The following is a 12,548-nucleotide window of genomic DNA, read 5'->3' as shown; positions in this document are numbered from 1 at the left end:
TTGTATTATACTAAATTATGTTATAACTAGTAAAATTAATAAAAGAACAAATGTAAATGTAAGGGGGTAGGGATCTATAAGCTTAGCTTCCCTCTACTCCTTTTTTGGACATGTCTGCTAACTAAATACATTGCTCTTGACTTTTTGTTTATAATTCCTTTTTTTGAATGTTTTTTTTAATTGTTTAAATACATTTTTTTGTTGTTATGATTGTTCTGTTTGACGGAGCTAGATACTGTGATTTGTTGGAAGGAATATGAAGAATACATGTTCAAAAAAAACTTTTTCATTCATTCATTCATTCATTCATTCATACATTGTAATATTTCCGTGGGAATTGGAAGCACGAAATACAGTACTCGGGCCGGTTATAGCCATTAAATACTAAAAATAACTAAATAAACACTCAAATAAATACTGATCCTCATGATAAACATGCAAACTGATTAAATAAAAACGAATCATTCAATAAAAAAACGAATCATTCAAATAAAAACAGGGGTTTGTTGGGTCTTCTCAAGCCAAATCTCCTGTAAGCTAATACATCTGTAACAACCAACCAACTATGACCAAGCGAGTTTATTCCACACAGTGTAAATCAAGGTGCAGATGAATGAATGAATGAATGAATGAATGAATGAATGAATGAATGAATGAATGAATGAATGAATGAATGAAAACTTTATTTAACAGATTGCAGAATGGGTACAATGCAGTACGGCTCAATACATACAATTGTTAAGGGGATGCAGACCTGAGAAAGACGTTTGTCTTGTTTCCATCAGGGTCCCCCATTTTCAATTCATATAGAATGAATGAGGGTCTGTATGCCCTATCAGTTATATTTGCATTACAATAAATATACAGTAGGTACAATACACTAATCTAAATATATACTATGAGTAAGTAAGTATACAGTATACACAGGTGCAGTGTGCATAAGGTACGTATTGTCCATTTAGGTGGGAGTCAGACACACTCAGTGATCACTCAGACATTCCCTAGTAGTTCTTGAGATCTGCTGTCGTTAGTCCTCCAGCTGCTGGCAGCAGTCCCTGCCCACTGTTGTGGAGCCTGATGGCCGCTGGTACGAAGGACAGTTGAGTGTCAAGGGTGTATGAGTCTGTGACTGAGCCTGCTTCTCATCTTGACTAGCTCATCGTAGTATTAGCTTTAATATAACTGTGAATTTGGAGGAATTTGAAGAAGTATGAATTTTGGTTAATTAAATGTATTTTGCTCTGTCTTTTAACTGTTTCATCAACATGTTACGCAGAAAACATTTTACAATACAAATTGCAATTAAAACTTTTATTTTTAAATGTTTAGTTCATTTCAGACCGGAAGTAGAATCCCTTAATTAAACTGGCTTGACACAGCTCAATAGCAGTAACGTTCGGCTAGCTAGCGCCAGATACACTACTTGCTCGTCTACTCTACAGTCCAGACTCCAGACATCATTAGCTATAGCTTGTTAGCTGTTTGTATTTTGATAAAATGTCAACCACGACCGGCGGTGGAGAGTTTGGCAACCCTCTACGAAAGTTTAAGCTCGTATTCTTAGGCGAGCAAAGTGGTAAGTAGTATATTTGGCTCATGTTTTAATTTGTTCTGTGTGAATTTGCTAAAAAAAATAAGTGGCTAGCAGTTAGCTGGTTAGCTAGCAAACTGCCCACAGGCAGCATCAGTAGCTAGCGGTAGCACTTGGCTAACCCAGCTCCTAGCTGTGGAACAAGGCCGAGAGAGAGAGGTGAGGGTCCTGACTGTGTGTCTCTCGGTGATGTCATTGGCGAGCTAGCTAACGTTAGCTAATGTCACATCACTAAACTAATACCTGACTGCTCATTTGAAGGCTAGCGTGAGATAGCCAACACGAATAGCATTGTCTTAACTATAACTATTGAAACAATGTAACGTTGCCGACGTGGCTTCTTCTAAATGGAAGGGTCATACTATATGGTGCCTGTGTTCTGGCTGATGGTAGATGATGCTCACCAGCATCACCATCTAAGAGCTGCATCATCTGGCTAACAGAGGCTACAGTTAGCTAGCTCAGCTGTGCTGGGTATGAGGCGCATTGAACATCCAGGCACTGTTGTATGTTATTGCCTGCTAAAACAAATAGACTAGTTCTGTAGCCAACTGGCCTGGCCGGATGAATGAAAGAAGCGAATCAACGTGAGCTACCTAGCCTAGTTAGCTGTCCGCTAGTTAACTCAGTCAGTAGCTATGCTAGCTGCTAACACAGCATCCTGCGAAGAAGCCACGTCGACCAGTTTAGTCGGTCAGGTCAGAAATAATCGTTTATTCAACTCTGGCCATTTCTCTGCAGTGTATTTACTGGCATACGATGGTCATCATGGTGCTATTATATCCGTAGACACACTCGTGACTAGTTCACCCATAACGTTGTGTCCAACGCAAAATAAATATATTTTTTTTAATCAAGCAAATTCCCATCATGTAAAGATGTAAGATTTGTGGCTCCACCCCAATTGCCAGCTCAGCGCCTGTGTTCAATAGTCCACATTGCATCCATGATGACAACACTGTTTATAGTTAGATATGATGACACTCCTCCTTGCACAACCAGATAAAAACCATGTCTATGTTAATTTCATCTCTTCTTGGCTATATTATTAAGTCTTCATGGCCAGTCACATAGGGCTCACATACATACATCCAGCAATGAAGCGGAAGCTGCATAATTATAGGCCCAGCTGATTTTCTCTGTGCCAAGATACATGGACTGACGAACGCTTTTGCTTTATTTTTGTTTGTATAGTTGGAAAGACCTCTCTCATCACCAGGTTTATGTATGACAGTTTCGACAACACCTATCAGGTAACTAGAAAGTTGTCATTCCGTGTAACCAGTGCCCATTATTCCCAGCGTCTGTAACCAGTGCCCATTATTCCCAGCTTCTGTATTGTAAATGTATTTTTTTATATTAACACTTTGAGCGCCAGCTATTTTCCTCATCCTGTAGTCAATGGGCCACACTAAAAGATAGGCATTTTCACTGTGTGTCACGATTATATTATTATTATATTATAGCTATGGAGACAATACTATGGCTCATTTGACAGTCACTGTCTCGTCCAACGTGTAAAAAATAGTAAATTTTTTCATGTATACGTTTTACGTGTTATCCCGTGGTGAATATTGTATAGTTCCAGAGTGATCCGGGCTAATTCCTGAAAGCTAAGTTATGGAGCGCTGTGTGAATTTTGCTAAAGTCGTTCGTGTTGCTCGCCTGGACACGTTACTATTTCAAAATCAAAGGTATATAATGGGTAATAGGTATCATGAATGCATCAAGGGGGGGTGGGGGTGTTTTTTGATGCTCTGATCTTCAGCAACGGCATACGTTTTGGCATACGGTTGGCGAGCAAACATGTAATATTACGTGATTGGCGCTGAAAGTGTTAATATGTCCCATACTGAAGTCATGAAGTGTGTGTTATAATGCTTATGATGAGGCCTAAATGCAATTATTGCCTTGCAGGCGACAATTGGTATTGACTTTTTGTCGAAAACCATGTACTTAGAAGATCGTACGGTAAGCAATGTTTTCTTCCGTTTTTTTATTAAATATTTCCATTGCACCTATGCTAACTCATTACAATAACTTGATCAAAGCATGCTTTTAGTCTTCCTTTTATGTAGAAATCACCAGGTGTTTCTCGCTCATCATGTCTTATGTTGTATAGTTACCTATGTGACCTCACGGTTCATCTTACCATTCGTTTTGTTGTAGCTATGATTCTGTTTTTTAGTCTCATCATCATTTTAAGTTTGGTTTTTCCTTCCATTCCTTGGCTCGGTCATGAAATCTACCCATTCCCGCGTTTGTTGCACGGTCGGCCACAGATTCGGCTGCAGCTCTGGGACACGGCCGGACAGGAGCGCTTCCGCAGCCTCATCCCCAGTTACATCCGTGACTCAGCCGCGGCTGTGGTGGTTTATGACATAGCCAGTAGGTATCATGGCCTTGCCTTGCCTTGAACAGCATTTACCAGCCTGGCAAACCTCGCTGGACTGAATCTGTGAGAATACACTTACAAAGCTATCGGGGTGGAAACACTGAAGCGGTGACGTTTTGGTGGAACTCTCCACCAGATCAGTGTCCAGAGGGGTTTTGTGCTTCTTAAATGCTGTTCCACATGGGGCTTGTTTAAGGACTGGGGAAATGCCTTCAGATTAAGGCTGCTCCCTTTTCAATGAATCATTAGTCTTAGTTGACTGAGACTTTATTCTTTTTATATAAAAAAATTCTCTCCATTCAGAGTTATTTGCTATAAAATTATTGGCACACATCTGGCAGAAAAATCATATTCACAGTCAGCCTAGATTTGAAGAGGTCATCCTGCATGACCGTATTGATTTGCAGGTCAATAATGTGCGACACCATTTTACAGATCTGTCCATGAAATCAACCAACCAGTTGGCTTACAAAACCCTATGACTGTTGGTGAAGTAAGAATTTCTTAAATTGAGGACATCCCTGTTTCTCACGTCTCCTTGTGAGCAGAGAATAAATGTTCAGTCTTATCAAAGGACCATCAACCACAAGCTGATCTCCCGGCCTTTTGACATCTGAATGATTTCCCCCATTCTTCCATGAAAGGTCATTTTTCACCTCTGCTGCCTGGCTTGCAGTTCCTTTTATGTCTTTCCTGTTCTTCATCTCTTCCTTCCATCTGTCTCCTCTTTTTCTCCCTTGTCTTTTCTCTCCTCCGTTCCAATCCTCAGGTCCGGCTCCAGCTCTGGGACACTGCCGGACAAGAGCGTTTCCGTAGCCTCATACCCAGCTACATCCGTGACTCTACCATCGCTGTGGTGGTTTATGACATCACCAGTGAGTCAGGGTTGTGCTCTAACTATCATGTGGTTTATGACATCACTAGTTAGTCAGGGGTGTGTGCTCTTAACTATGTGGTGTTTTATGACATCACCAGTGTGTCAGCGTTGTAGGGGTCTGGGGGTCCTTGCTTGTTGGACTAGCTGCAAAATAAAACATTTGCTATATTTCTAATTATTTTTATCCATTTAAGGTAAGGGTTTAGGTTTATAAACAACTTTTTAGGTGAAAATACCAGTGAAACTTGACCAATAAGTGAAAACCGGTATTCAATAGGGTTGGGTACCGTTCATATTTGATCCGATACCGGTACCAGGGAATCGATGCCAGTACCTGACGGTACCTTTCATTAACAAAATGTTATTTCTGTTGTAAAACTAAACTAAAGTCTAAACTTCTCAATTTCAACATTGTTATCACACCACACAAATTAAAACCCCTCCCTCTCCCAAACCGTTCCTACAACAAATGTTTACGTTGCATGGTTATGTATACATTTATTATGTATTATTTTTACATAATACATTTTAAAGTTTAAATATCATAACATTATCTGGCCATCCTCGGTACTATCAAACTTCTCTGACCTCATCTGGTCTTTCCAAAGACTGGATGCAAAGCATGTTAGACACATTGGACCTGTTGTCTGTGTTTATTATTAAATGACAATTGCACGTCATTGAATTAAGTTTTTACTGCAACATGGACATACAGGAATGGTGAGGATGCAAAGCATGTTAGACACATTGGACCTGTTGCTCGCGCTGGTCTGTGTCTATTATGAAATGAGAATTGCGCGTCATTGGAATTCGGATTATTTTCCAACTAGGTGGGTCTTGGGTACCGAAATGTGGCACTGATTGATCTAACGCTAATCGCTACTCCGTAGTACCGATGTAACTCTGTACCCAACCCCAGTATTCAACCATTGGAAGGAGGCTATCTTGGTCCTTTACGTCTTCAGGCTGGCCCAAACCTTTCCAATGTTGGAACATTTGTTTATGGGGCTGGGGTGCAGATACCAATTTGGCATTCAGAAGGCATTCATATTTTCTGGATGAATTGAACATGGACATTAGTCTCAATATTTCCTTGCCCACAGGTAAGTTTACATCACTTATAGGAGTTGCATTTGCACTTCCAACAGTTGATGGAACTAAGCAGATGTTGTTGAATACCATTCTGAACAATAATCCCCAAAACATCATGGAATGCAGTACAGCTGAGCTGGAGCCTGCTATACCTCCCCTAAAACCAAATGCCCTGAACAAACTCCAATTGCAGAACCAAATTCTGCCATACTCTGCAGGAACTTTTAACAGACATTTTTATAGGCCTGTCATTTATTATTGTTACTATTTTAATAGTGCATTGAAAATGGAACCATTTGAATCTTCAACGCATGAACAGTGAGAAGCCGGCCAGTCCTAATGCTTGGGAACTTTAGAAAGACTGTGTGGCTCTTCCTTCCTCCTCAAAGCTTCTCCTACTGTACCCTTCTGCTTACTAACGCATGGCTATTATGTGCAGTTTTCCTGTCGTATAGCACCTTTTTAATGAACAGTAATAACTGCTTGTTTTTTTTTTATTGTAGCCAACCAGTAAGAATTATTATTTGTCTGTGCTGGCTCCATGCTACTGATGTGCACTGTGAATATGTCTTCCACCCTCTCAGATCTCAACTCATTCCAACAAACCTCAAAGTGGATTGATGATGTCAGAACGGAGAGGGGAAGTGATGTCATTATCATGCTTGTTGGGAATAAAACGGATTTGGCCGACAAAAGGTATTGTGTAAGACGCTTGGATGATGATGATGGTGGTGGTTGTTATTGAGAGTGAATGATTTAGAATGCAATGTTTCCATCATTATAAATCATAATAGAATTTGCCCAAATGTGTAGTTGTATCATCTGTATGAACTCTGCCAAAGCTGTGATTCCCCTGTTTTTCCCTTCAATGTAATTTGGCATCTCATCCAGTTTTGCCTGATCACTCCTGGGTATATTGCATAGTCCAGCATTTTTTTTTTTTTTTTTAATATAGATGCGAAGCACCTCTATGACCGGCAATGTCACTCACTCAGTCATTAATTTATTCTGTCAGTAATTAATTAATTCACTCACACTTAGCCACTGACATGGCACTTTGTAAGACCAGTTCAATCTATACTTGACATGTCGACAACAACAACGCAACACAGAGCACCATCCAGGGTTAACCGCCTCAGCACCACCCAGGGTTAACCATCTCAACACCACAGTATGAACATTCGGTAGAACACATTACATTTGACTGACATTCTGAGGTTACTCTTTCATCACGAGTGTGTGTTGTGCTGTCAAATCTAGACACACAACGCAGACCACAGCTTCGCATCTATGACATCACGTGTATTTTGTTTATTAATTTGTATACCTTAAAGTAGCATTTTGCCAATTATTGACTTGAATCCTGTCGTTCTCTTGTGAGGAGGACATGAGACAGTTGGACATAAAACTTCCCAGTGCTGTCTGCACTTTAATCAACTGCCGAAATCATTTCCTCAACTCTTTACTTCAATTTTCCTGGAGTTGGGCCGTCTGAGAATGAGCCTCTCGAGACACTGACAATCCCATTATCACGTGTGCGCCTCACAACAGAACCGTAGATTTGAGATCGAAAATTGGCGAATGAGCTCTTTAATTCCATCTATTTGTCTGTCTATTTCATATGATTTTATCAGATTTCTGTTCTACACAGATGTTTATTATAATTTTTTATCTTTCCTGGTCTCGTCTCTCCACGTCACTTTGAAATATTTGTTTTTTGTTTTCCCCCCCTACCCCATGCCACCACCCTCCCTTACCCCTCCCGGAACCCACGGCAGGCAAGTTTCTGTTGAGGGTGCAGAGAGGAAAGCTCGTGAGCTCAATGTGATGTACATAGAGACCAGTGCCAAGGCTGGCTATAACGTCAAACAGGTTGGTGTCCCAACAACTGCAGGGGGTCTGCTGACAAATGGCCCTAGAGCCTTTAAAAAAAATTATAATAATAAAGAAACGGCCGTGCCTCAGGTTAGGGAAGACTCATTTGTGATGTCTGGAGTTTGCATCTCTCCCATTTGTTCATTTATATGGATCAGAGTGTGCCTGTTTATGAGTGAGTGATTTGGCGCTGTCTCTCTCTAACCGTCTCCTGCTCTTCCATCTTTCCTCTGCACAGCAGCCTTTCTCCGTCCCTTTGTCTATCTCTCTCTCTCTGGTATAACTAAACTAACCTCTCTCTCTTACTGAAACCAGAATCTGTGTTGAGTTATTTTTGTTTCTCTCTTTCTCTCTTTGGCCTTTCCTTTGCGATGTCTCTGTCCATATCTGTCTGTGTCGGTCCATCTCCCCCTCTCTGCTTTGACCTTTGACCAAGCAGACAGATCACCACGGAGGAGGGCGAGCAGAGAGCTAAGGAACTGAATGTCATGTTCATTGAAACCAGCGCAAAGACTGGCTACAATGTGAAACAGGTAGAGACTTTGCTCTCAGGGTAGTTTAGCCGAAGTCTGCCCTCCGAGTCTTTCTCTTGTCTTCCTCACCTCCTCTTCCTCGTGACTGGTCCGATCACTCATGTTACACGTCAGTTTGACACCAATCGCTTTCCTTCATCCTTTGTTTTTTAGACGTTCCATCCTTGCTTCCTTGATGTTTAGCGCAGGCTGTTTGTTTTGTTTGTATGGCGTTTGTCTTCATTCACATAAATACTTGCACTTGTCAACTGTTCTGCATGAATGTAAAGGATTTGTGCCGTCGGGAGGGTTTGCACTTTGTTAACCTTTTACTTGGATGCTGTCGTCTCGAATAGACAAAATTATAATCAATATTCCGTCTTGCTTCACTGCTTGAACTGCTTTTTGTATTTGCTAGTTAGCAACCAGTAAATTGCCTAGGAGAGTCTTGTAGTGTACTTAAAGTGATTTAGTTTCAGCAGCATATGATGTAGTGTAATTAAAGTGATTTAGTTTCAGCATCATATGATGTAACCATATTTGTAATTTGACCTGTGTAATGTAATTATTCTGGTGATACTATTGTTGCAAACGTATTCAACTGTAGTTCCTCAGATCGTTTTTTTTTTGTTTACTAGCTGTTCCGTCGTGTTGCTGCAGCCTTGCCTGGGATGGACAGCACACCAGAGAAAAGCAAAGAAGACAGTATCCTTTCAAAATGTTGTTACTGGATGCTTTTGAGCTCAACGTCTTATCTCTTCAGTGGCTTTAGCACTAAAAAAGAGAATTGTATAAAGAGTAGGCTACTGGAGCACACGGGACATTTTTAGTTTTATTTATTTAGGTACAATTAAACTCTTGTCTTTTGATTCTCCAGTCCTAGCCTGAGAAGCACCGGACCGGTTGAAGCATGTGTGTACTCCCTTCCTACGTTAACACATCCTGCGCCATAAACGTCGTACGACGGGTTTCAAGTTCATGCGAATTCTGCCAATCCACGGCGTATGACGTTATTGAGATCACATTTCATATTTTCGCCATGTTATTCATATTTCCCTCACGGAGCCTGGTCTGATGCTGTGTAAGCTGGCGCAACTCTGCAACGCTTCAATACTGCCCCCTGGTGGATGATCGGCGAGTTGCCAAACCGGAAATGGCCGGTTGGATCTCGGTGCGTCTCCGAAATGCGTCCGGCCACTCGCATATCGTTGCAGGACTCTAGCCACACACCGTGGATATGCATCGCTGCCATAACTCAATAATCGACATGTTTTGGGCGTGTATTATTATTATACAAACTGGAAATGGATCGACTCGATCCCCATCAAATAACTGGGATCTTTTTGCTCCAGTCATCGCCCAACGGAAGAGGACGTTGACGTTACTTTCAGCCTGTTTGTTTATTATTATCCATGCAAACTGCTCTGATCTATATATCACCCATACTACATAAAGCATTTAACGACGATCACGGAATTATAAACGACCCCCTCCGCTCATCCGCGCATGATCAGTCATAACGTTTAGGATCATGTACAGTTGAAATTTTTAATATAGCGTGGATCGGCAACAAACGGCATTTGATAATCTTTATATGCGTTTATGCCAGATATCTCACGTTCTAGGAATTACTGCAGAAAACGATAAAAACATATTTATATTCTAGACGGTATTTTCGTATGCATGAAAAAGTCAAACGTTCCTACATCCTGAACGATGGATAATCGATGTTGAATGGGCCATAGTAATGTCAATTTAGCAATACAATTTAAAAGGTTATAGCCCTGCAAAGAAGGTGAACATCTCCATAGACTGACCAGATGAAAACATATTAGGTGACAGTGCACAGTACTGGCAGAGAATGGTATAAGATGCTGAAAGTGCGTGGCAGGGAATGTGTTAAAGATTATACACTATATGCAGGGATAGCAAATACTTTGCAGCCCAAGCAGAATCGACCTCACTTTGAATGTGGGCTAATGGAGATGGTATTGTTATGGCAACCAAATAGCCCCCGGTCAAACCTGATGTTCCATCTAGTAGACGGTATATGTGAATTCTTAAAGTGGTTTTCCCTTAACCTTACAGTGATCGACATCAAACTGGAGAAGCCACCAGAGATGGCCGTCACCGAGAGCAGCTGCTCATGCTAGTACATCTCACACCCCTCCACCACCACCACCCTCTCCACCTGACCTGCCTCCTCCCCAACAACAGCTTTTCTCTCAGTGGCCACTCTCCCCACCTATGGTTCACTGCCATCGGGATGGAGGACCTTTCTTTTCAACTCTGTGACTTTTCCAGAGTAAAGTTAACCATGTGGATGTGCTATTCTGTATCTAAACGGGTTAAAAAAAAATACAAAATGGTTTAAAAAGTAAACATCTAAAACAAGGAATAGGTTAAGTAATATGTTCAGATTTTCATCCAACTGCATGGCATCATATAGGATTGCAGACTGACATATCTAACCGCTCTTTGAGTTATTCCGTTTGGAGCCTAAGTGCTATCACTCTTGTTATTGTTGTAAAGTAATATTGCTTGGGATTATTTAAGTGACTCTGCAAGGCTGAGGTCTCCATTACTTGATACTTTGCTTTTTACTTCCAATGGAGAGTTTGGACTACGAAAACTCTGAATATTGTATCTGTAAGATAAAAATCTGTTACTGATTTTTTATTTCCCCATTTTTGATGTACTTTGTTCTGGAGAAGGGTCTCACAAATTAACACTTTGTTTTAAAGCGTCATTGCCACATTTGGCTTAAATCAGTTTAATGATGGTTTATGGGACCATGTATAAGAGACATTATTTTAAAGATCTTTTTGAGGCACGAGCAGCCAAAGACTACCACAAGGAGTTGGTACACTTTACAATTTGCATTTTGACATGTTCATTTTCAGCAGGTTTCCCCAAGGGGGCGCTGCAGAAGAGATGTACTGTATAACCCACCAGTAAGAAAATGGACATGCATTTGAATTAAAGGGAAACTATTCCAAGATTCATTATGGCAAATAACCTGAAACTATTAATGTATACTTTGAAACTATAGCAACTGTCATTGCAATTTTTTTTTTATATAAATATATCTGCACGCATACTAACCCATCAAAGGAGAGGAGGTGTTTTTAAGTTCTCATATGGGCCTTTTTTAGAGTAGAAAAGGAGTGAGTCGACATTGAGAGTTTTTCACACTAATGGAAACGTGTCACTATCAGCCCATATGCCATCTCCCCACCCACCCTCCCATTAATATATTGTTCTGTTGATTACACTATTGCAGGAACATGCAGCATGCAGGATTTCTATATGGTTAAGAACACGGATGCCTTGCTTGTCTGTTCACCAACGTTGTGCACTGATTCAAGCCACAATATTGTAGAGTAAAGAGGCCTGCTGACTGGCTCATGGCTTCAATGGTTGTTTTGTAGAGCTGGTAAGAGTTTGTCCTTGGATACAGCTAATGCTTACTAACACCCTTGCTGTTAAAAAAGAAAAGAAAATGCAGAGAAGTTAATTACAGTAGCCTTTTAATTGCTATCACCTGTGTTGGACCGTTGGTTTTATGTGTTTATTTATTTTGTAACTCAAAAAACACATGAATAAAATTGTATGCTTGACCAAAATTACAGATACTGGCACACGTGGGGAATTACTTATTTTTATTTATTGTTTTTTTTGCGTGCCCTCGAGCACGGAACCTGAGGCAATGTTTAGGCCTGGTTTTGTCTTTCTCTCGTCACACTGCTGGAGACGCCTTCTTGCCGTGTGCCGACTCTAGATGGACTTACAGTCACAGAAAAGTCGTCACTCTCACCTCTCACTGTCCCTGGACACACAAACAGTCTTAACACAAACCAACTAACTAGCCATATATACTGTATATCATATCACAACACACCTGTGCATTTTCTGTAGCTTGTTTTGAAATGTAAACATTTTAAAAATGATTAGGAGACAAATGTAGATAAAGTATTTAATTACAACATGGAACAACCATCTTAACCTTAGCTGATCTTACTTGTCACTGACTGAATCCTCAGCTCTGTGCTCTTCTGAACTGTGTCCATTTGAAATATGCTGTCTACTCGTGTTTAGCAATGTTTGTGTGAATAATGTACTATTGCTATCGGCTGTATAAAAAGGAGTTAAAAAGAAACAAATGTAGGCCTATCACATGGAATAAAATAAAGATATTTCACCAAA

General features: G+C 40.5%; 1 protein-coding gene across 2 annotated transcripts; it reads left to right on the top strand.

Moving 5' to 3' along the window:
- Nucleotides 1–1,390: 1,390 nt before the first annotated feature.
- On the top strand, nucleotides 1,391–12,548 carry rab41 (RAB41, member RAS oncogene family). Of its 2 annotated transcripts, none has more exons than XM_084332520.1 (8): nucleotides 1,391–1,576; nucleotides 2,786–2,844; nucleotides 3,509–3,562; nucleotides 4,756–4,861; nucleotides 6,540–6,651; nucleotides 7,734–7,827; nucleotides 8,981–9,047; nucleotides 10,431–12,548. In XM_084332520.1, exons 1-8 carry the CDS (start codon nucleotides 1,498–1,500, stop codon nucleotides 10,493–10,495), a joined length of 636 nt encoding a protein of 211 aa, XP_084188646.1. In that variant the 5' UTR covers nucleotides 1,391–1,497; the 3' UTR covers nucleotides 10,496–12,548. The 2 variants fall into 2 exon arrangements, with proteins under 2 accessions (XP_084188646.1, XP_084188645.1); XM_084332519.1 differs by lacking the exon at nucleotides 4,756–4,861 and adding an exon at nucleotides 3,874–3,979 and having other exon boundaries at nucleotides 1,397–1,576.

Source organism: Notolepis coatsorum, assembly GCF_963971535.1.
Source record: "Notolepis coatsorum genome assembly, chromosome: 16".
Lineage (NCBI taxonomy): Eukaryota > Metazoa > Chordata > Actinopteri > Aulopiformes > Paralepididae > Notolepis > Notolepis coatsorum.
The sequence above is the reverse complement of the archived record's forward strand: the minus strand, read 5'-3'. Positions and strand labels throughout refer to the sequence as shown.

Coding starts and splice junctions, on each gene's coding strand:
- rab41 (XM_084332520.1), top strand. CDS start 1,498: ATGTCAACCACGACCGGCGGTGGAGAGTTTGGCAACCCTCTACGAAAG. Junction 4,862..6,539: donor GGTGGTTTATGACATCACCA/GTGAGTCAGGGT, acceptor CCACCCTCTCAG/ATCTCAACTCATTCCAACAA. Junction 6,652..7,733: donor ACGGATTTGGCCGACAAAAG/GTATTGTGTAAG, acceptor AACCCACGGCAG/GCAAGTTTCTGTTGAGGGTG.